General features: G+C 42.3%; 1 protein-coding gene across 2 annotated transcripts in view; it reads left to right on the plus strand.

The window, feature by feature from the left end:
- Nucleotides 1-13202: 13202 nt before the first annotated feature.
- Nucleotides 13203-25838, plus strand: part of LOC149467528 (ADAMTS-like protein 2) — a 105265-nt gene continuing 92629 nt past the window's right edge. The window contains exons 1-2 of one of the 2 annotated variants that reach the window (XM_089671493.1): nucleotides 13203-13368; nucleotides 24904-25028. In XM_089671493.1, the coding sequence (XP_089527619.1) occupies nucleotides 13279-13368; nucleotides 24904-25028 (215 nt within the window). In that variant the 5' untranslated portion in view covers nucleotides 13203-13278. The remainder of the gene's footprint in view (nucleotides 13369-24903; nucleotides 25029-25838) is intronic. The other variant, XM_089671492.1, reaches the window with a different exon arrangement.

Below are 25838 nucleotides of genomic sequence, written 5' to 3' on the forward strand. Positions count from 1 at the left end.
ACTCTGTGTGCTGTATGTACATTACATGCTCCTGACCTCCCCACTTTGTACACTGCACTGTACATTATATAATCCTGGCCACACCGATGTATATGCTGTACTGTAACTGACATACTCCTCACAGCTCCATACTGCACACTATACTGTATGTTACCTTTTCCTGACCACACTACTCTGTGTGCTGAATGTACATTACATACTCCTGACCTCCCCACTTTGTACACTGCACTGTACATTACATATTCCTGGCCACACCGATGTATATGCTGTACTGTAACTTACATACTCCTCACAGCTCCATACTGCACACTATACTGTATGTTACCTATTCCTGACCACACTACTCTGTGTGCTGTATGTACATTACATAGTCCTGACCTCCCCACTATGTACACTGCACTGTACATTATATAATCCTGGCCACACCGATGTATATACTATACTGTAACTTACATACTCCTCACAGCTCCATACTGCACACTATGCTGTATGTTACCTATTCCTGACCACACAAATCTGTGTGCTGTATGTACATTACATACTCCTGACCCCACCACTCTTCATACAGTACTGTATGTTACATACTCCTGACCAAACTATTCTGTACCTTATGTACTCCTAACTATACTACTTTTTGTGTTGTACTGCACATTATAATACTTCTGACTTCTCTACTCTGTACAAACTAGTATGTGTTACATACTCCTTACCTCCCCACATTCTAGGGTGTACAGTGTATTACATACTCCTGACCTTCGCACTTCTATGTTGTGCTGTTCTTTACACAAAGTACTTCTGAATGCAGCACTCTATACACTCTACTGTAAATTCCGTACTGCTGACCACATCACTCCATGCAATGGATGCAACATAATCTTAATAATACACTTAGTAAGATTTACTTTATTGTGTAACAGACTTCTAACCAGCTTAGTTTACTTTTCATCAGTCTAGGATGGTTAGAAGAATGAAAGATGAGTGCAGAGAGTGTGATTTCAAGTAGCATGTGTAAGAGACAAGTGCAGAAGGTTTGAAGGCAGACAGTGTGTGCAGAAGAGTATTGATAAGTGTATGAAGACAGGTAGTATATGCAGAAGAGGCATGTGGAGCATATGACAGCGGACAATATGTCTAGGAAGGGAATGCAGGGGAATTGTGACAAATGTATTGTTTTGCAAAAGGGATGGAGAAGTATGAGAGGGCAAGTTTGGATAAAATACATGGTTTTATCCCTGGTATTTTTCTTTTTTTTTATTGTGATGACATATCCTCTTAATGAGCCAATGAGAAGAGAAAGGGGGTGGGGTGGGGTGGTGCCGAGCTACAGTTCCTTGTGTGAATGGACACATGGAGCAGCGGGTGCCCCCATAGCAAGCAACTCGACAGGAGGGAGGGGTCAGGTGAGCCTGCGGGAGAAAAGGAGGATCCTGGCTGCTGTTTGCAAAACTACTGCACACAGCAGGTAAGAATAATGTTTGTTATTTTTAGAAAAAAAAAGTGCATCACCGTAGTGAGGACACAGGCCGCAACAAAAACCTGGCAGTAGTCCTAGCCCTTCATCACTCTTTTCAGAAAAATATAAAAGATCGCTTTAGATGCAGTTTTAGATATTTATCTCCAGCTAATAAATGTAACTGCATTTTGGTTTAAGTCTTACAATCCTCATAATTTAGTTCTAAATCCAAAAACGTTTGTGATGGTCTAGGTTGTTCTTAAAGAAAGTTATATATTCCAAAGCTAGGAACAAATAGTAATGTTATATACTGTAGGTATTTGGCAATAGAAGGCTCCAATGCATATTTAGGGATTGATCTTACCCCCATTGCAGTGCCATATTTTTTGTATCAAGCTCAATTCATTTTATTCAATGGGAAAAAAGCAGTGGATGGAGGAGAGCTTGGTTAAATGACCAATCTTTTCTCCTATCATTGAGTGTTCCCTGCAGTTTTATGCAGAGAGCACTCTGATGGACTACAGACTCCATAATTATTATTATTATTATACAGGATTTATATAGCGCCAACAGTTTGCCCAGCGCTTTACAATATAACGGGAGACAATACAGCAATAATACAGTTCAATACAAGAGGGATAGGAGGGTCCTGCTCCTTGGAGCTTACAATCTAATGCTCCCTGCACTTTATGAATGCAAGCACAGTACACCCTGCAGTGTTCTGTGGAGGGTGGATAGCAATATATGGCACATGTGAGTGTGGCACATGTTGCGAAGCTTAAGAATATTGTAAAATAGTAAGATCTTTGGGTAATTACAGTGCATTTTCAGTTAGATTTTTTTTTGTTGTTTTTAAGGTTTACTTTCAAATATTTTTTGATATGACATTCAAATTTCTAAAGGTTTCTCTTCTTTTTTTGTTTTATCTTTTTAAAGGTTAGGATGTATGTTTCAGCCTACTACAGGCAATTTAATAATACCTACTACAAGGGCTCCACCTAACATAAACAACTCTTCAGACTTTCATACTACTGCATCACAGTGGACTGCTGATGTGGTTTGGAGTGCAATTAGCTCCCCTTAACTACATCCAGCGCATTACCATGCATTACTACAAAGTTCATTATAATGTGGGCCATGGCATACATTATGGTATGAACAAGCCTTTATTTGTTTATAAGTAGTTGGAGCAGTTTTATGAAGTCACACTGCCTTGTTTATCTGCTCAGGGTCCAGATTTATTTATCATAGCCAAGTAGGTAAGTAATGATTTCTTTTTTTTTTACAGTAAGTAATGTTGATTTTTAAATGTGATTTTTTATTAAAATATTTAAAAACAAGAATGAAAGACAAGATTCAGCCTGGGTTCACATATATGCAGTGCGGTATATCGCATGTGATTAGCATAGGAACCGCACTGCATTCCTGTGCGAATCACATGCGATTTGTGTGCGGTGCGATTGGAGCCATATATTTTGTGTGGCTCTAATCGCACCGCATCTGCACCAAAAATGTGCAGGACCCTTTTATTGGTCCGTACCAGGGACGGACTGACAACTCATGGGGCCCCCGGGCAATAGAGTGTCATGGGGCCCCTGTGTCCTTGCCCACACTCAAAAAAGCCTATAAGAAAGGTACCAGGGGCATTTCATGGGGCCCCCTACTGACCCCGGGCCCTCGGGCAGTGCCCGAGTGCTCGAATGGTCAGTCCGCCCCTGGTCCGCACTAGAATTGGATCGCTTCGGTATTCACACCTATGCGATCCGATTCTGCATATCGCACTGCGTTTTGCAGACCGCTTTCAGAGCATTGTTAACTTAACATACACACCCGCAGCAGTTCGCAGGAACGGGGTGCGATTCTGATGCCTTTTGGAATTTGCACTGAAAACGCTGCGAATTCCGCAGCGCATCAGTGTGAACCAGGGCAAAAGGATAAGTTCATTTTTGGAAACATATTACATGTTCCACCTGTTTTTAGGGTGGAACATGGAACATGTTCCCAATGCTGCAGTCGCTGCCCGATTCTTCCCCCCATGACAGCAGTACAGGGAGATGTTCCCTGTACCAGCAGTCACTTTTTAAACTACAAGTCAACAGCCACTAAGGCTGTCAGGAACTTGTAGTTCATTCATTCATAGAACTCTGTGCTCCGCACGGCCGCGCTGTTTTTAAAAAGTAGCTGCAAAAAAAAGTGGCTGTTATTAGCATTTTTTTCTTCTAGAAGCAATAGCCTTACCCTAAGTGTTAGTGCACACTGTTTTAGACTATCAGCGTTTTTGATCTTCAGCATCTAGGAGCAGAAAAAATGTTTTGTTGAGTTTTTTGGAGTGTTTTTCCAGCAGCAAAAAAAACACTATATGCTCCTAAATGCTGCTAAATACTACTAAAACGCTCCTAACAACTTTTTTTCTATATGTACTGTAAAAATGCTAATAAAACACTAATGCTCCTAAATGCTACTAAAATATGCAATTACCAGTATATTTTATCCAGCATTTATTGAGCTTAAAAAAATGCTAGTGTGCATGGAGCCATAAAGTTCTTGATGTTGCAACAGTTATAGTCTGAACATGTAAAAGCAGCATAATGAAAATTAGCCCTATTTCCTGGAGGATACAAATGTGTCTTGCAGAGCAGTCATCTACTTAATAAGATTTTCTTTCTTTAGAAAATTGCTTTAGATTTACCAAAAACCATATGAGGTCAAACCTAAAAAACACTTTCAATTGTTTCCAATTAGGCAGTCCCTTGCACTACAGAGTTGAAGGTAAATCTAAAGAAAATTGGGCAGAGATTAGACAGAAAATTGTATAGTGTATGGCCATCCTTAGTAACAGCGAGCATCCAAAATGAGACCATCCATGTAATGTTTGCCTTGTTGTGTCTGTGCTGTAGGCTTCCGTAAATCTCAGCCAATGGATCCATATACTAGATTGTTGGTGCACCTGACTTCCTTACCTAAGACTGGCTATACTACACGACAAGTAGCCTGGGTGACCATGATGACTGTTAATGACATCAAAATGAGTAAAACAAGAAAAAATATACAGCGACTTTGCAGCAGAAATAAAATGCCAACATTTGAAAAGTAAACCAAGAATGATTTTAAAACAGATTTTATTATTTCAAACTAGGTTGGATAGAGTAGGGATTAGGGAAGGGATATTTCATTTTTTACTGTGACATTACAAGACATAACGGTAAATCTCCCAAGCTGGTACAAAGACAGTGATAAAGACCCAAAAGGATCTATTTTTTTATATCAGGAAATATTTTTTTAAATTCGGTCAAGTTTCTCTTTAACCTATATGGGCACCAGCCTGTAATACTCCTTCATTTCTAGGCCATTTTTTAAATGCAGTAATAGTTTTACTGACAAATACTCAGCCACACCTGCAGTTGTAGCTTTAATTGATCCCTTTGGGTCCTTTGCCAGTGTCAGGATGAACAGAGATAACTGTCCTGTTTTCTCTGAGTCCAGAGGAACCCGCTATGGCCTCTGTTGCTCCACTACAGTGGGTGCCACACTTCATATATTTAGGGACTGAGGACCAGAAGAACTTAATGGCATGTATGACAGATAATCTCCTGGTTCTGCCTTGGCTGTTTCAGAAATCTGCAATGTGAAAATCCTTGCCATTGACTCCAGTGGATAGAATTAGCCTCCTAAAAATGACATTCCTACCCAAATTCCTATATGTATTTAGACAGACTCAAGTCCCGATTCCCAAGTCCTTCTGTGGAAAGCTAGAACGGACCATCACTTCTTTTATTTGGGTGGGTAGTGTCCCAAGCATATCTAGGGCTACCCTTCAGTTCCCCCCTTCTCTGGGTGGTCTGGCGCTCCCGTTTTAAGAAATATTATTGGGCAGCTGTGTTGGTATCAGTAAGGTGGTGGCTCTCCCAGATGCCACATAACCCAGCTGTAGATTTGGAGGCTGCCCTGGTGGGTACTTACTCCATATTAAGCAACTATTTTGGGGGCCCTACTCTTATCCCAATGTTACAGTGCCTATGAAGGCCACCTTGGGAGTATGGAGGCAGGTGAGGTCTCTCTGAGACCCTCCGGAAGTAGTCCCTACACACCCCTTTATGGGGTAACCCCAGACTGCCACACTTCCAATCTATCCTGGAACCTGTTACCTGAGCACAGTATGGGGTTAAAACATTGCAGAATATCATTTCAGGAGGCCAATTACTGTCCTTTAATAGCATTAGAACTAATTACCCAATAAAACGTTTTTTTTTTTCACTACATACAACTTAGGTACGCTGCTCAATCAGAATCTACCTTCCCTCTGGAGCTGAGCTCCCATCAGGTTGAATCGCTTCTGTCCACAAAGCAACTGGACAAACCCTTCTCCTCCCTATACCACTGTGTAGCTTCCACTGATACGTCTAGGGTATCCCGACTATATGACCAGCGGCTCAGTGACCTGCCTGATTTTACCGATGGGAATGGGGAGAGTATACAACAGTATCCTCCCCTTATGATCTCTGCTAGAGATAAATAGATCCAACTGAAATCTATCCACAGCTGATTGGATGCAGTCACTGTTCAGCCAACAATTTCGGCCTAGCTGCATTGACAAAGGTCTATGGAAAATTGGACTTTTGTTGAGCTGGGTGGTGCCAATGGGGCCACACAGAGCTTAACTTCAGCTGATTCAGCAGAAACTGACTGAAATTTGGGCTGTCTATGACAGCCTTAAAGTGGAAGAAAAGACTAACACTGTGGCCATGCATAAATCCATATTTGGCCAGGTTAAGCAGGGACTGGCAAATTTCATTCCATTTACGGACAGGGTGGTTGTACAGAAGTCAATCTACAGATCGACTTATGTACAATTGCCCTGTCAGGTTTTTCCTGAGCTATCAGTGCTGCTGGCTATAGCAGTGTATTCTTAGGGTGGGGAAGGCTGCTAAAGCTAGTGAATGAATGAAAAAAGTTCACCAATTCTCCCATCTACACATTTGATGTGGATTTGGGAATCAGGTCTTTTTTTTCGTTATACCTGAAAGAAATGATTAATTTATAACCTTCTTAAACATTCCCTTCCCCCTCCCCACATGTATCCTGTGTACCCTGTCTAAAAAAAGTATCTGCGTACTTACTTTTTTTAGTCAGGTCCAGTCATGTGATCCTGCAGCTCCAGTTCCCCCCCCCCTGTGTAATGGAGTACTCAACAATGGCTATGAATTTTGTGAGCTGTGACATCACCCATAGACTACCATGGCCCATCCGTTTTTGGCACTTCCTCCTCTCCCCTGCAGCAGCCACTCACTAACATAGTGAAGCTGGAGCTGTAGGATCACATGACTTGACTGGATTAAAAAGATAAGTACACAGATCAGGGTATGCATGATAGGTAGGTGGAGAGGGAACGTTTTTAGGAATAGTTAACATTAGGCTTTCTTCCACTTTAAGATGTTTAGCTGGAATCTCTAACTGATGGATTCCCTTAAACTTATGGGAACCCATCTGACAATTAAGAACGCCCAGGAACATTCAAAATGCCAGTTTAGAGTGGACTAACCTTTCACCAGGGATATGGAAACACAGGCTGAACCACCACTACTTACTTCACTTGGTAAGCTTTCTTGTCCAAGAGCACAGGTCAGGGGCTCCTTATGACATCCTTTGTCCTGGTATTGAGTTAGAGCTCTTCAATCAGCAGGGACTTGAGATTTACTGATTAGGGCGCTCTGGCTCTGACACAACATGGGGTTGGTGGGACTTGACTGATAAAACTGAATGATTGATGTCCCCCAACAAAACTATCCAACTGGGCATGCTTGAGCAAGACAAAAATGGAAAGGGCAAGCGTTGAGTGACAGATAGTGGCAGCTTTCATTGACTCAAGTCGATCACTTGTGTTGAAAAGATATATAAAATGGGTATCACCACGTAGCAACTCAAAATCCCAGTAAATTCGAGGCAGCCCATACTTCTTCACACAAACTAATTTCTGATCTACTGCAAAGACCTTATAGTGAAGTGCTCCACAAGTCTTTTTGTGATTTGTAATTGTAGAGTCCAGCACTATAAATTCTGTGCAACTGATCAAAAAATAGTGTGGTGGAAAAACATTGACTGTATTGGATTGATTGATGGCTTATTTGGATCACAATCAATCTACATGTAAAAATAAATATGTCCTATAGGCTGCAACCCCCCCCCCCCCCCCCCCCCCAGAGATCAACCTTGTGTGAGCTATTTTTTTTTTTCTGCCAAAACCTATTTACTTGGGTCACTCGAAACTGTCAATATTTGTTGCTCGTTGCTTGGCCATGACATTTATGTCTCGCTCAGTTGATGTCCAATTCGATCATTCTGTTGAATCAGACATCATCCTTTCATTTTTTTGTACCACATATGGCCACCATGACACATAGTTAGTCTGGCTGAAAAAAGACTAAAATCCATCCAGCTCAAAAACAAAGTTATAATCCTATACCCACAGTTGATCCAGAGGAAGGCAAAAAAACCCAGCAAAGCATGATCCAATTTGCTCCTGCAGGGAAAAAATTCCTTCCTGATCCACCAAGAGGCAATCGGATATTCCCTGGATCAACTTTACCTATAAATGTTAGTCCAATCCATAGGGACACATTGAACACCTTTTTATAATCCATGTTATATACAGCATTTAGCTGAATAAAACTAAAATCTCAATGGGGCTTTTAAAGGGTTAGTTCACCTTTTCCGAAAAAAATGAAAAAGTGATCTAACACCCTACTAGGTACCTACCTCTATAGGTGAGCTGTCAGTGTCCATGCAGCTGGTGCAGCCATCCAGGGATTTGAAATCCTCACTCTTCTTCCTGAAGTGCTTCCGGGACAGATCAGAGAAATTCTGATTGGTCAGAGCTGGCACAAAAAATCATTCTAATCTGTCCTGAAAAAGCTGCAGAAAGAAGAGCGAGGATTTCAAGTCTATGGACTGCTACAAAGGCTACGTGGGCTCTGACAACTCATCGTCCATGGAGGTAAGTACAGCAAGGACTGTGGGAATGTGTACGGTGTTAGTTCACCTTTTAATTTTTTTTTCTGAAAAGGTGAACTAAAACTTTCAGCTGAGCCTGGGTTTTACCACAACACACTTATCACACTCTTCCAAAAATGATGCTGTAGAACTTACATTTGCAATCTTTGAGCTTGTGTAAGGCTCCGTTCACACCAATGCAGTTTGCTTTTTGTCCATTTTGCAGTTCATTTTTCTGCATGCGATTTGATGCGTTTTTACCATGTTTTGCATTTTGTTCAGCTCTTTTTATTTTGTTAAAGTGAATTTTTTTTGTTGCTGGGCAGAATAAAAATGCAAAATGCGGCGAAAACACACTACCATACATTTCAGCAGCTTTTCCAGTGAACTCTATTGTTTTTTTTTTAAAAAAGTCCCTGACCCTTTCTAAAAAGCATAGATGTGAACATGTTCCATAGGAAACCATGTTAAATGGACTGTAGTGTGTCTCTGCAGAAAGCACTAAAAAACGCAGAGGTGTGAACGGAGCCTTAGTGCTGGAAGTTGGATGCCAGTTTGAGATTCTTCTGAGATCATGCAGGGCCAGTTCTCACCTGAATCACACAATAACATGGAATGAAAGGGCTGAAATGCCGCAAAGCGTAGTGTATGCACCAGGGGCGGACTGACAACTCATGGGGCCCCCGGGCAATAGGGGATCATGGGGCCCCTGTGTCCTTGCCCAAACTAAAAAAAAGCCTATGAAAAAGGTACCAGGGGCATGTCATGGGGCCCCCTACTGAGCCCAGGCCCTCGAGTAGTGCCGAGTTTCCAAATGGTCAGTCTGCCCCTGGAATGCACTACTGTTCAGAAGCACACTGCACCGGATCACATGGTACTGTATTATCATACAACCCAGCAAAGGCAAACACACTTGGGGTGTTGTTAAGATTGTATTGACACCCGTAGCAGATCGCACACCCAATGCGTTTTGAAGGTGGTGGTGGAAGTGCATACGGAAGATGCATTCTGGTGTGAATGAGCCCTCAGAATTCATGGACAGGTTTATGGGACCTGCATGAGGTGCAAAACCTACTTTAAGCAGGTTTTGTATTTACATAGATTTGAATGGCAATGTAATCTGCTTGAAGTAAACAAAAGCTGATTAACCTCTAGACCCAGAAAGTATGGCTAAATGGTTAGCACTTCCGCCTGGCAGTAGTAGGGTTGTTGGTTTGAATCCCAACCACGGCACCACCTGCCTGGAGTTTGCATGTTCTCCCCATGCCTGTGTGGGTTCCTCCCACACTCCAAACACATGCTGGTAGGTGAATTGGATCCTGTCTAAATTGTCCCTAGTATGTGTATATATGAATGTGAGTTAGGGACCTTAGATTGTATGCCCCTTGAGGGTTAAGGACTGATGTGAATGTACAATATATATGTAAAGTGCTGTGTAAATTGATGGTGCTATATAAGTACCTGAAATAAACTTTTTTCTTTAAACTGGTTGTAAACCTCAGACATGAAATATCAACAAAGCATATTCCTCTAGAGTGTGTACTTGTCTCAATCCAGAGCACTAAGTGTAATTTCTATCTGCTGCTTCATTCCTCTGCTTTCAGTGTGAATCACTTCTGACAAATTTACCTGACACCAAGAGAAAAATGGTGACAGGGGAGGGAACTTCAGCTGATTGACAGCCTCAGCTGTTCCTGTGTGCTGTGTGAAGGAGGTGTGTGTCTAGGGCTGGTGCTTCCACTAGGCAAACTAGGCAGCTGTCTATGGAGCACTGCCACCTAGAGGCGCCTTGGCAGAGTGCAGCCCGGCACTCTGTGTGGGACGCCGCCAAGTCATGAATGATCCTCCAAGAGGAGGGGCAGCAGAGAGCAGGAGAGTACAGAGAAGGCCAGAGGAAGATGCCTGGTGTCTGGGGCCAGTGTAGCAGATGAGCTGCGGCTCCTTCCAGTGTTCCTCTCAGACTCAGTCCCTTACTGCAAGCTGGCTGGTGGATGCTGATCACTGAGGAATTCTAGTCCTTCTCTTCCCATCCATCAGCGGAGGCGGAGCTGCACCTGCGGATGAAGGTAATGTCTGACTCTGATGTTCCGTGTCCCTATGACCCGGCCAGCCATCCATCACATGTGCAATGTGTCAGTGAGTGATGACATCATCACCATCTCAAAGCCTGCTCTTCTAATGCCTGCTGATCTGTCAGTGTGTGGGATCACTCAGTTCAGGTGTTCTCTCTCTCTGTGTGGGGTGGGCTGCCTGCTGTCACAGTGTTTTATCTCCCCCCATTGCCTGGGGAATTCCAGCCTGGGATCTGTCAGAGCATGGATCCATCATCCTCCACTCACTGCAACTGTCACCCTGCCACTGCCAGCCACAGATACAGTCCGTCCGTGACATTGATTTTATCTTTAATATTGGTGCTGGTCGATTTAACATCTTGTTTAAAAAAAAACAAAAACATTTGGGGGGGTGCAAGTAGTTGGTCCTGCCTAGGGCGGAAAATAGTCCAGCACTGGCCCTGGGTGTGTCACTTCCCTCCAATCAGCTCTCAGAACTCTCCTCACTGAGCTCTGCAAAGTGTAACTTCAGTTCTCCGCCCCCTTTTTTCTAACAGCTCAGACAAGCTTTATAAAATCTGGACTTTGAACGGATGTAGAGAAGAGAATACTTCAGATAAACAGGTACAACTTATGTAGGAGGATTTGTCTTAACTCTGTATCACCCGAGGCCAATCTCTTACTGGGCATACGTGTTTACAACTGCTTTAAGGCTCCAGGCACACTAACGTTTTTTTTTTAAGATAAGAAAACGCTGGATAACAACAGCTGATAATAGTGTTTTTAGTAGCATTTTAGTAGTGTTTAGGAGCGTTAGCGTTTTATTGCTGTTTTTAAAGTACATGTAGAGAAAAGCTAGAAAACAGCTGTTAGGAGCATTTTAGTAGCGTTTAGTGTTTTTTTTTTCTGCTGGAAAAATGCTCCAAACAACTCTACAAAAACAAAATGTTTTCTGCTCCTAGACACTAAAGCTCTTCTTCTGTTACTTCTTCCAGGTCACGACTCATGCGCAGATTTTTTATCAGTAAAACGATCGGCCGATTTGCCCATCATTGCTGGGAAACTCGGCCGATCATCCAAATCAGCTGTGAATTTTCCAACATGACCAGGGGCGGACTGACCATTTGGAAACTGGGGCACTGCCCGAGGGCCCGGTAGGGGGCCCCATGAGATGACCCTGGTACCTTTTTCATAGGCTTTTTTGAGTTTGGGCAAGGACACAGGGGCCCCATGATCCCCTGGGTTCAGTAGGGGGCCCCATGAGCTGCCCCTGGTACCTTTTTCATTGGCATTTTTGAGTTTGGGCAAGGACACAGGGGCCCCATGATCCCCTATTGCCCGGGGGCCCCATGAGTTGTCAGTCTGCCCCTGAACATGACCAATAAAAAAACTGTGCAAAAAACCCGAAAAACAGCCAACCAATTACACCACTATTATCCGATTTTCGACCCGTCAATGGCCTGCATAAGTCAGCCATAGACAAATTAAAATCAGCTGGTATAGCAGGAACTGGAAAACATTTTCATCCATCTATGGGCAAGCTGGGTTGACTTCAGTACAACCAGTCTGTCATTTTTTTGTTTTTTTTGTACGATCAGCGGCGCTGGCTTTAACAGGCAGCAGCGATCATTGTATCCTGATGGCAGGGAAACCTCCCACTGTCAGAACACAATAGCGCAACGGGAGGGATTCCACCATCAACACTGACTGTGTTGATGGGGGAATTGAGAAATTTTCTTACCTTTCACCCATGGTTGAAGGAAAGAAAATTGCATAATGTATGGCCAGCCATAATTTTAGTTAGCGATTTATTGCGCAGTTCTCCTAGTGTGACAACACCCAAGATAAGGAATCCCGTTATTCTCAATAGGTCGATCACACCGGAGCATTGTGCCGCTTGCTGCCTGTGGTACAAAAATACATCAGCTTCTTTGGTGCAGAATTGTGCATTTTTGGCTCTACAGACTTTAATAGGAGCACCTGAAAATCGCTACAAAAATGCATGTGTATGCTTGCTTGTCAGGCTTTCACTTATTACTCCATAGAGCCAACAACCTGCAAGTTTCTCCTGTACTACAAGTCGCATGTAAAAACGCACATACAGACACACACATGAAAAAAAAAAGCCTCTGGTTATGCTCACAGTCCGGAGTGGATTGGGGTTTACAGCAACCTGGGCTGCCTTATGCTGCTGTGCGTCAAATGCGCAAAAAGGGTAAAAAAAACCATGTGCAGGTGTGAATGGGGCCCAAGGTGTGCGATCTCCCCCCCTTGCTGTCTCATGGACAATGGTGACAGGACACATGGGGGGATATGAAGACACAGCAATAAAAACCTGCCAGAGGTTCTAACCCTTCCCCACTCTGTTCACAATAAAAGAAAAAGGTTTGCCTTTCATTACACTTCTTGTGGTTTGTGGGAGGGATCCCTCCAGGTAGTCAATGTACAAACTCCATGCAGCTGCCCAGATGAGATGAGATCTGCTCCCCTCTATAATGATCTCCTCTGGTCTGTCTTCTCCCCCCCATGATATTGCATCAGCCCCCCCAATGTCCCCCTCCATCCATCCAAAACTGCAGGTCCCCCTTATCATCCACCTCCCTCCCTCCCCTGAGCCATCATGTCTCCTTGTCCCTCCTGTGCCCCCCTCTCCCCCTCCCCCTGTCCCGGCTCCGAGCTCCCCCAGCCTCACACAGCTCACAGCCTGTAATTACTTGGCCATGCGGGGAGGGAGCGGGCTGCCCCAGCCGGTCCCGAGGCTTTTCCTGCCGCAGCTGCAGTACAGGGATGTGCGCCTCTCTCCGCCGCCCCCCCGGGCTCACCCTGATCCTCATCGCCAGCCTCTGCCTGCACCCTGCCTCTGCCTCCCGCACTAAGGTAACCTCTTCCAGCGCCGGCCGGCCGGCCAGCCAGCCGGCGCCACACCGCTCAACCACGTGACCGCCCGGCCACTGACATGCAGCAAGGAAGGGGACTGACACCGCAACACCACCGACACCACTATGGCCATCAGATGGACTGCGGCTCCTACTATATACACCGCCACACAGCACTATGAACAATGCATGGAAAAGTCACCGAAATAATACACATCGTGACCCAGGACTGGATGTTCATGACACTTCATAGGACACACACACACATATATATATATATTATGGCACAGGACTGTATATTTATTGCACATCACATGGTACAGCACTATATATATATATGACACACGCCGGTATATTTACACATATTCTGATATATATACATCACACTTTAAGGCACAGTATATATAAAATACACATCATGTGGCATGGGACATTATATGGTAGTATATATTACGCCACACACATGGTACAGTACATATATAATACACATCATATGACCCAGGACAGTATATTTTACGCACATTCTGACACAGTACAGTATCTATCTATCTATCTATCTATCTATCTATCTATAAAACACATTATATAGCACAGAATCTATAAAATACATGTCAAATGGCACAGGACAGTATACAATACACACCATATGGCACTAATATATATATATATATATATATATATATATATATATATATATATATAAAAACACATCATATAGCACAGTACATAAAACACATATCACATGGCACAGGACAATATGTAGCACACTGCACACCTTATGGCACAGTGCATATATATATATATATATATATATATATCACATACACACTCATACAAATACACTCACACAGGTTGAACTGGATGTACTGATGCCTTTAGGCAAGGTTGACACACATTTGCGTGGGCACGACAGCCCATTCATTTGAACAGACTGCCGTGCCTGTGTTTCACGCAGGAAAATGGTTCCTGCAACATTTTAAAAACACAGCGGTGACAAGCGAAATTTCCCTGTGGTTCCTGCACCCGTAAACATGCTCCATATGAAACAGTACAGTGTGTGTCTCTCTCTCTCTCTCTCTCTATATATATATATATATATATAAACACACATTACACATCATATGGCACAGTAAAGTTATACACACACACATGTCCAGCAGATGAAAGAGTTTCAAGAATGACAGATGTCTTTCTTGGCCTGACAAAAGGTTTGTTGCCCAAGTCTGTAGCCAAACTAACTTTTTTGTCTGATGGACAATTAAATAAATCTATTTTATGCTGCAAGTGTGGTTTTGGATTGTTGCTACACACAGCCTGGAAGGCAGGACTCTGGTTGCATGCATCAGCCACCTTAGTTACAGTGCAGTCTACCCTTACACTGTATATACAGTAAGTATGAACTATCATATGGCACAATTCAGTATACAGAGCAGTAGTGAATGGGCAGTGCAGGGCAAGTTAAAGAACTCCAACTTGTCATAAGAGAAACCTTACATTTGCCATTGCTGACCTGTCCTGGTAATGCTAGTTGCTTGGCCATGTTGCTAACCCTCACCAGCATGTGACAAATGGGCATTTCTTTCTGAACTCTGACTTTCCTGGTGCTTGTTCCAGGTCAGTGACTCAAAAGGTATCAAAGCCAGAGGATCAGAACCACAACTTGCTACTTTTCAACAAGCAGGCAAATAAGAACTTTTGAATTGCTGATCTGTGCCCGTATTCAGGTTCACTGACTCTATATAGAATATAGAATGCAGAGGACCGGCATCATAGCCCACTGACATACAAGTAGGCATATAAGGACTTGCTGTGATTTCCTGATCGGTGTAATATTATTTTTTGAGGTCATCGACTCAGAAAGTTGGGAGCCAGAAGATCAGCATCACAGCCAGGCAGCTAGCATTCAGTAATGGCAGCCGCCATTTTTTCCTCACTACAGGTTTACTTTAAATAGCCATGTGTCTGCATAGTTTGTGTGTGTCTATAATTATATGTCTGTATAGCACTGTACATTCTCTTTATATATCATATGTGTATCTGCATAGCTGTCCTGTCTGGGGCATGCTGCTGGTCATTATCTTTTTTAGTTTTGCAGCCTAAATAGTTACCCAGAAGAACTGGCGGGTATATAAACACGTATGTCTGGGTTGCAGAAGTGTCCCTGCCATGCATTCTGGGTTGTTTATATCAAGCTGTTCTACCTGTGCCTGGGAGTATTTCTGCTGGTGAAAATATCCTTACAGATAAAAGCTAAAGAAATCATACCACCCATCTGGGTAAATATTGTACTTCAGTTAGGAAGTTAGGAGTTATTTAGAAAACATTTACAATAGTACTAGTGATAAATGTATCCAGATTGATGGGTAATGCAAAATAGGTAATGCACCCCAGGGAATACACAGTAAAGATTGTGTTTGTAAAATTAAAAAAAGTTGATTTATATATTCTTGTGCATGTGTATATATCTTTTCAGACTGCATTCACACCTATGCATGTCATGCTTAGGGCAGCACATTCACATCATTGGGCTCCCTATGCACAAAAAATGCTCAAAAGAAGTGCCTGGCCATTTTGAAAAATCACACTGCATCAATATGCATGGTACTGTTCTACCATGCGTCTTGGCATGCATGTTAGCATGGTGTGTGGGGGTGCCTCCCAGGATTAATGACACTGTCATGCGTCTGCAAAAGGGCTGTGCATCTGCAAGAGGGTGGACTAGCCTAAATGGATGCTCCTGTTTCTCTTATCAGTTCAAACTGTCACTAGGCAGCACAGTGGTTAAATGGTCAGCACTTCTAACTGGCAGTACTAGGGTTGTTGGTTCAAATCCCAACCACGGCACCACCTGCCTGGAGTTTGCATGTTCTCTCTGTGCCTGCATGGGTTTCCTTCAGATACTCCAGTTTCCTCACACACTCTGAAGATATGCTGGCAGGTTAATTGGCTCCTGTCTAACTTAGCCCTTGTATGTATGAATGTGAGTTAAGGACCTTAGATTGTAAGCTTTTGTGGGTGAGGGACTGATATGAGTGTACTATATATATATGTAAAGTGCTGTGTAAATTGTCAGCGCTATATAAGTACCTGAAATAAATAATAATAGCCTCCATTCATACCTGAGCGATTTGAAGTGCGTTTCTAGAAGAGGTGCAATGCTAAACACCAGATTTCCATATTATCCTGCTGAGTCTGTTCACATCAGAGTGATGTGCTGTCACTCAGTGCTCAGAAAAAGTAGGAGCTTCTTTGGAGCATGAACACAAATTGTTGTCTGACATCAAACTTCAGCGAGAGTCCTTAGAACACATGTGCAGTTATACCTGTATGTTAATGTGCATTATGTCACATTTTAACATGGGTTGCGTCAATGCGGTCCTTTTGGAACTATTGGGATTCTGATGAACCAGAATTTCCCCCAAGTTTTGCTGCCACGCACTATGGTGCATTTCCATGTGTTGCGGCATGTTGCAATGCCTGTGTGTTGCTGTGGTGTATTGGCGATGCAATGCATCAACTCATGTCATATGCATTGCCACAGTTTTGGTAGCACATGTCTTAACCCGTACGTTCCTGCAATGCATTAGATGTAAATCAGCCCTTACAGTAGCAACGCTTGTGTGTTGTCTTAGTGTGTTGGGGTGCTGTTTAAATTGAATGGCATTGCAATGTGTGAATGCTTGTGACATGCATTGACACATGCAAGTGTACAATCCAAACGCATACGCTCCTGCGTTAAAAATGGCTGTGTGTATAAGTGGGTGCTGTAGTGACTGTCGGCTGGAACTGAACAGAATCAGCAAGGGAGAATGTCACCAGCACACAGAGGATCACCAATATGGGTCCAAAATTTTTTAATAAACGATCACATAGTTACAGCACGGCAACGTTTCTGAGTCTCGCAGCACCCCTTCATCAGGCATGTGACATGCCTGATGAAGGGGTCCTGTGAGACTCCGAAACGTTGCCTTGCTGTAACTATTTGATCATTTATTAAAACTTTTGGACCCATATTGGTGATCCTCGGTGTGCTGGTGACATTCTCCCATGCATTGCCACATGTTGCAGTAACACACGTTAATGTGTGCATGCCTTACAGTGGCAATGCATGCGTGTTGCTTGCCGGTATACACTGGGAACTGTATGTGAATTGTACAGGAACGCTGTGCAGTTCCTGTTCACTGCATAAGAATTGCACAGGAACATTGTGCGATTCCTGTGAACTGCATGTGAATCCTCCTGTGTGATTCACATGCAATTCTGTGCAGTGTGATTTCAGCCCATTCATTTTGAATCAAAACATACTGCAACCAGATCGCATGGTACATTTGTACTATGCGATCCTGTGCAGGCAATCACACTGTGTTTGTGACCTGCATTTGGGGTGTTATTAATGACACCCACTTGCAAATGGAATGCATGTTGAACATGGTACGGGGAACATGCATGGAAGTTGGGTTTTCCGCAATGCGTTCTGGTGTGAACCGACTCTTAGTTCTTTGGAATGCTGGTTAAAATGGATGACACTGTAATGTAATGTGCGTTGCTGCACATCGTGGTAATTTGCATGTTAGTGCGTACCTTTGTGCAATGTGTAGATGGATCCGTTAACATCCGTTTTTGTGAATGGAAGAAAACCCTATTTTTCTTCTGTAAAAAAACCGGAACGGTTGAAAAACGGATGTACGTGGATGAAAACAAACGAAAAACAGATGTAAGCGGAAGAAAACAGATGAAAAATGGATGGAAAACAGATGGAAAATGAATGTAAACAGATGAAAAATGCATGCAAAACTGATGTAAGCTGATGAAAAATGGATGTAAATGGATGACAACAGATGAAAAACGGATGGAAAACAGATGGAAAACGGATGGAAAACAGATGGAAAATGGATGTAAACAGATAAAAAAACGGATGAAAAAACTGATGAAAAATGGATGTAAACTTATGAAAAAACTTATGTAAACTGACGAAAAACTAATGAAAACTGATTTTTGAAAAAACGTGACTGAACTGATGAAAAAAATGGAACACCTGTGTGAAAGGACCCTTACAGAGAAATGATGAGCAATTCCTCGCAGTCTCTTGTTGCAGTACAGGGTTAATGGGACCTTATCCTCAGATGACAACATTAATCTAGTTTGTACTGTATGTGCTAATATGAGTCCTTGGAAAACACACATAGCCAGATCATTAAATGAAAAGAGTGACTGGCCTGGGGGAAGAACATTCTCATATCGCAGGTTCTGTATTACTGGGTCACATATTATGCTCTCAGAATTTTCAGATTCTCGCTTGATGTGCCGAATTGGGAGGAATTTGCAAATTCAGTGGTTTCTGAATTGTAAGACCTCAAGTTACCCCTAGTATAGAAGTCACATGTTTTTTTTTTTTTTTCTAAAGCCCCCATGCAGCTAAAGACCACTTTGCCATAGGATTCCACCCAGGTTAACCCTTCCTGTCCAGCCTCTGAATGCCTGCCTGAGATGAAGGGCTTCGCTCAGAGTTCAGAAATCCCAGATTGAAGAATATGGTTGTGGATGGGCTGTTTCATATGTCAACATTTACAAAGCATCTTTCTTCTTTTCCCTCATCCCCCCATTTATCACTTCACACCATCTTCCTAATCCTTTCCTTCTGCTCTTGCCCCTCCAGCAGTGAAGGGGTGGAACATCTTAACTGCTGGCGTCCCTTTTAAGTAGGAGATCAAACGCTTTAGCTAGAAGAGAGGTTTACAGCTTCTAACACCACCAGGCCTGGGGGTAGTGTAGAAGAAAGAAGGGGGAAGACAAATGACCTGCTCTCAAGCAGAATCTCTCTCTACCTTTGTAGGATCAATCTTATATTTAAAGCTCTTTAGTTGCTGGGACTTTGAATTTTCCCTGTTGTCAGACCCTCTGTAACTGTATTTTAAATTCTTTGCATGTCTTGTGGATATAGTGGTTCTCTCCTCTAAGAGCTGCAGAAATAAAGACTGGATAAACTGACACTTCAAATACTGCTTTTTTCTAAATTTTTTTTACAATTATTAATAGTTTATATTTTCTTTAAATAATTATTAAAGGATAAGTTCACCTTTATAAAAAAAGAATAAATGCAGATCTCTTTGCCGGTAAAAAAATATGCATTTATGATTTTTTTTTTCTACTAGGAGCCTGCTAAGCGTTGCACCCTCTATCAGCAAATTGCGAGCGCAATGCTGGACTGCTCGTACCAGCACCCTGATAGTTCAATGAGAACTACAAGCCGACAGCCTCAAAGGCTGCTGGTACTTGGAGTTCTCCTGTTCACAGAACTCTGTAAATGAATGATGCGGTCAGGTGGGCAGAGCCCAGCATGGCCGCTTTTTTATTAAAATTGTGACAGCAAATGCAGTGAGAAGATCCCCGGCTCGCTGTGATTAGAGGCGGTGGGTCGGGGAGTGGCTGCAGTAATAGGAACATGTTACAGGTTCCCAAACGTGAACTTATCCTTTAAGAATGTTGTAGTAGGAGGCTGTTGGATTCATGGAACTGTCTACCTTGTGGAAATAACCATGATAATATAAAAAAAGTCTAGTAACCAAAAGTATACATTCTATCTTTTTATAATGATTATTCTTCTACAGTATATAGAAGAATAATATATATATATATATACACTGCATATAATATACTTATATACAGTATAATATATGAATAAAGTACTATGGCTTGGTTCTTACTTCAGTGTTTCATCACTTCACATCAGTTTACATCCGTTTTTCATCAGTTTACATCCATTTTTCATCCATATTTCATCACTTCATATCAGTTTTCCATCAGTTTACATCCGTTTTTCATCCGTATTTCATCAGTTTCCATCTGGTTTTTCATCCATATTTCATCACATCAGTTTTTCATTAATTTACATCTGTTTTTCATCCGTTTTTCATCAGTTTACATCCATTATTTTACATTCTTTACCAATGTAAAAAGGAACCATATGACTGTTTATATTCGTTTTTGTCCGTTTACATCCGTTTTTCGTCCGTTATATTTTTTTTACAGCAGAAAAATAGGGTTTTCTTCCATTCAAAAAAACGGATGTTGATGGATGCGGACATTAACGGATGTAAACAGATGATCATCCGTTTAAATCCGCTAGTCCAAAGAAATACATGGGTGTCCATCTTTCATCCGTAAACGGACAGATGAAAAACGGACATACGGAACACCTGTGTGAAAGTGCCCTTAAATCCTTCACTTGCTATCAGACCAATATTTCATCAATCATACATACATAAATGCATATAAAATTGAATATAAATAAAATTACAAATATTTGTGAATGAAAAAAATCAAATAAACTGATAAACATCTCTATCAAAGATATATCCACCATGTCTTTAATAGTGCTTCTTATACTTTTTCCAGCCACCAATTATGTGTATACATGTACTAAATTTGCAGATATGCAGTTGAAAAATAAAACAAATAAAATCATACATGTCTCTGTTAAAGAACTGTCAATTGTCTCTTCACCCAATGGAAATGTGAAGTCAAAAAAGCGTGTCTCCTTTAAAAGGGTCCTAATATGTTCCTCAGCTCCTATTGGAATCCTTAACCTGTTACTAAACCTGGGACCCTTCATTCACTATACTTGGTCTCCCACAGTACACACAACATGGAAATTCAATTATTTTAGTAAATATAAACTCCTAAATACCTATTCACATCAACAGTATATAGCAGTCTGTGACTTCTATCAGTGTCCAGCAGAGCACTGGTTAAAGCTTGTAGAAGGAATTTTCATTCTCCCCCAACTGTTCTATAAGGGTGTAGGACCCCTGACCTCTGCACAGTGGTGATTGGCCCTGTGCTGATCACATGCACTCTCCCAAGAAAAAAAAAACCTCTATAGCAATACACACTAAACTGAGCATGTGTAGCTTGCCTTCAAGGCTCTGTTCTATCAGAAGATGATTGGGGACAGTAAAAGAAGGGGAGGATCAGAGAAGACAGGATCAAACATCCTTTTTACACAATGCGGAGGTTTCAGTTGCACAGTGAGTTACCAATTGTGGGTTTAGTAACACTTTAAGCTGGATACACTCCTGTGCATCAAGGTTTTCCTCCACATCCAATCTTCCAGACACTGTCCATGTAAGACTCCAGCCAACCTCATAAAAAAACACTCAATAGTGTATTACCTTTAAAACCACCTTTATTCATATCGCAGATTTAAAAGCACTCACATTGTACTGGTGCTAAGTTGCAGCAAACAATCATAAGCACATGCAGCAGTATAGGTTTTCAATACACTAATATGTAGTATAGTTACATAGGAAGCTGTATTCACACCGCCGTGCGTGATAACGTCTTCCAAATCAGTTTATGCCTGAAGATTAGTTAAAACCCCCAAACGTTATATGTGATCTGACAGCAGACACCCCAGAGAGTCAAATAGTGGTAGTTCCAATTTTTTATGTCACGTGACATTAGTGAAGTAAGAACTACACTAATGTTAATTTTAGGACGCATTAATCAAAATATTAACCAATTTTTTGGTGAAATATAAAAGATGAAGTTGCAGCGAATAAATAGATACCCAACATGTCAAAGCTTAAAATTGTGTGCGCCTGTGAAACAGTGACAAAATTTGATACCCTTTATTTTTCATAGGCGATGTTTGAAAAGCCCCCCGCAGGTCATCAGTTTAGAGTTATCTGTAAATATTGGCTTTAGAATTATTGCTCCCTCTTTGCTGTGTGTGTACGGGGGTGAGGGGTCCCCTATGTAATGTTTTTTTTGGGGGTGACATGTTCTCTTTAATTAGGCATCAGCATGAAGCTAATGGAGAGCAGATCGTTTACATGTTGCTTCTAGGTCATTAGCAGGAAGGGGAGATCAGTGATCTCCCTTCCCTCTACCTGGTGACTCCTGCTATGCTTGTCCTAGATCCACCTATGGGTGCACAGAGCCCAGGAAACATGGCAGGGGCACACAAGGTGGCAGAAATTACAGGAGTTTGCTGAGTCACTTCCATCTGACAGCTGACAGTCGGCTTGCCTGATTTACACACGCTAGATGGCTGAGTGTATGTAAAACCCCCCCGCCATCACAACATATGGCGTCTATCGGCGGTGGTAAAAGTGTTAAATGATCTAAATACATTCCAGGTGCATTAAAACAAATTTTGTTCAAAGTCTTACAGTTCATTTTCTTCAGAAAGTAGCCACACTCTAAGTAGAAAAGCCTGTGCCCTGCCAGCAGCTACATCTTGTGGTCCATGCTGCCGATCTTTGCTCTCATGAAGACATCAGCTTGCTGAAGAATCCTCAACATCTGACACACATACAGATGTTTTGGATGCATGGTCCTTTGCTATATGCTGTTGTTCTGTCCATCTGCCCCACCTCATAATTATGAAGTGTAGTGATCTAGGAACCTACAGATGAAACCATAGTGTGCCCAAAGGGACCACGCATCCAACACTCCTGGAAGAGTCATATACCGAAGATTCTTTAGCAAACTTAGCTCTTCAAAAAAGCGAAGATAGGTTGTGTGGAAGAGGTAAGTATTCATTTTATTCTGTGCAGGTAGCAACTTTTTATGTATTTTTTCTATATTAAATCCTAATTTAGGTGCCTTCAAGTATAACCCTCCCTTACTCTATCCAGAATAAAAAAAATGTTGTGCCTTTAGTTACATTTTAACCATTTGCCAACCTGCTGCAGTACATATACTGTGTCAGGGCAGCTCCTACAGGCACAGCGACATACCTGTACGTCGCTGCCTGTGCCCGGGTTTCGGGAGCGTGTGAGCACCCCTGCCCACATACTCCCATGTGATTTGACACTGCTGGAGATTTTCAGCAGATCCCGTCCACTGATCCATGGCAGGGACCTGCTGACCGGCTGTGTCGAATCACAACCTAGAGCCCTGTTTTGACGAACACAGGGCTGTATACAGGAGGAACGATCATTTTGTTAGGGAAAAGAAGCACCATTTATTTATTTATTGTTAAACAGTGATAGAATTCCTTTGATGCAAAATGCATAACAATGCACCCACGATGCAGCATACAGGACTTTTTCACAATGCTTTGCAGCACAAGGTACTGGTGTGAGAAGGTCTTATTGAGAACAAAAGATTTTCCATTGCTCATGCATTTTGCTGTGTTTGAAAATATAAGGCAACACATTTGTGTGAGCAAGGCCTTAGAGGTAGGTGGGGGCACATTAGGTTGGGGTGATGGTAGAGGCTGTTGGCTTGGAATTATTGGGTAGTGAGTGACTAGCTTAAAAATAGAGATGGAAAAGCAGACCAGAAGAGGTATTTTCAAGAGGCTATTTAAATATATTGTAGGTAGGAGCAAGACTAGTATGAATAGAATTCCTGAGAATAAAATACTTCTTATGCTGAAGTTATCAGTGTGGTGGACATTAGTAGGTCATAATTTGGTGGCGAGAGCAGTTAGGGGAGGGATTGAGGAGGTCAGGTTGATTGGAAGAAAACGAAGAGGGTTCGCAGAGACCACTAAATGGCGGACATGAGCTTTCATGAGATTTTGTCACCTTGCCCTGAATGGGCAAAAAAACCCCAAAACATTCCAAGACAAGGCTACTTGCAAAAGAAAAGAGTACCTTTCCTACTGCCAAAAGCTGCTTCATTCAAGAGAAATCCTCCACTGAAGTTCACTAGGAACTACAGCCATGGGTTGCAGGAAAGAAAATTGCCCATCAACACACTCAGTGTTGATGATGGAATCCCTCCCAAGGGGGGTCCGGGGGGAGCCGTCTCTGAAGGGAGAACATAGTGAATATTGCTAGAGACTATAACTGCTGGCAGTAGTTGCATGTAAAATCCGACTTGCTGGTTGCACCCAATAATCAAATTGGGTACAATCAGCCTGCCCATACAGTAGATGGTTCGAATCTCCACTGGTCCCTGCCGAACCGGTCGAGTTTCGATCTATGGCCAGCTTAACACATTGGGTAGAGTTGGTCACCTGGGCTCCAAACACTGCAAAACCGACATTTCTGGGAGTGTTGATCTTCCTCTGCAGTGCTCAATGGTTCTTCCTGCCGACCTTCATGTCACAACTGTGACCTGTAGTAATGTGGAGGTCAGAGGGAGTAATCAGAGTGTAGTAGGAGACCAGGGAGTTCGACATTAACGGAAGTGTTGGTTTCTCAGTGGACTTAAGTAGAGATTTTCTCTTGAACAGATCATAGGTTACCAGTAATAAAGGTACGTATTAGATCTCCTGTTTTATTGGCAGTCATGGTTTTGTTTTTTTTTTCTGTTAACAGGGTGTCATTTTAAAGGACCCTTTCATGACCCTGTATTGTGGTACTTGTTTTTGGTTAATACTGTACATGCATTAATAGTATTTAGTATATTATTTCCTATTACATGCTTTTTTATGTTTTCTTTTTTTTTTACATGTATGTACAAAATATTGTTATAACATAATATTACAAGGTTGAGTTGCTTCTGAGTTGCTTTATTTTTTATGTGCCTTTGTTACCGAGGTGTTGTGCTGTTTGCTGATGCTCTCTGGTCTTGTCAGGACAGCAGTGAGGTGTGGGATGAAGATGTGACTGAGTGGTGGGGTGAATGGAGCTCCTGGTCTACTTGTTCTCGAACCTGTGGAGGGGGAGTGATGTCTCGCGAAAGACATTGCTTACGCCAGAGGTAAGTGGTTTGGGGTCTACACTGTGACTGTTTCTGCTCTATACTTTTGCATCTACAGACTTTCAATACTACAGTGAGCTGGTGTACTTGCGTCAACGTAGCACAGTTTTGGTTATGGTCATATTTGGTCTCCAGGAGCCATTTACTTCCTGTACAGCTGTGAGATGTTCTCTTTAAATTGATCCACTAGGGAAAAGATGGGCAACCTTGGCACTCCAGTCTCCACGATCAGTCTTACAGTAGCTTAAGATGTTGTAGCCTAACCACGAGGTCACCCACCCCTGCGCTATTGGGTAAAAGGGTTAATTCACCTTTTTAAAAAAAACACTCCATACAATTCCTATAGGATTTTTCCATGGACTCTGAATGATATTCAGCCACATACTGTGGCCCATTTTTTATACTATTATGGAGGAAAGGTTTCATTCATGTGATTCAGTTTACATGGATTATGCCCCCCACTGGGGTATATATATGTGTTAACTCCTTCACGCCAACATCACACAAATATGTGGCCTCACAGATCTGGGATTTTTTCCGTTGGGCCAAATATTTGCGTACCTGTCTTTGTGCGTACCTGACTCTTTGTGCTCTATACTTTTGCATGTACAGACTTTCAATACTACTGGCCGTCAAAAAGACAGGCCGCATATTTGTACCTGTCTTTGTGCTGGGAGCACGCCACACAGCGAACTCCCAGCACAAATTCTGGGGTGTCACCGAAAGCCCCGGGTCCCGTTCTAACAATCGGGACCTGGGGCTTCCGATTCCGGGTCACATGATCACTGTGATAGCCTCTGATTGGCTATC

Source organism: Staurois parvus, unplaced genomic scaffold (assembly GCF_062004578.1).
Source record: "Staurois parvus isolate SC_StPar_1 unplaced genomic scaffold, SC_StPar_1.0 ptg000106l, whole genome shotgun sequence".
Classification (NCBI taxonomy): domain Eukaryota; kingdom Metazoa; phylum Chordata; class Amphibia; order Anura; family Ranidae; genus Staurois; species Staurois parvus.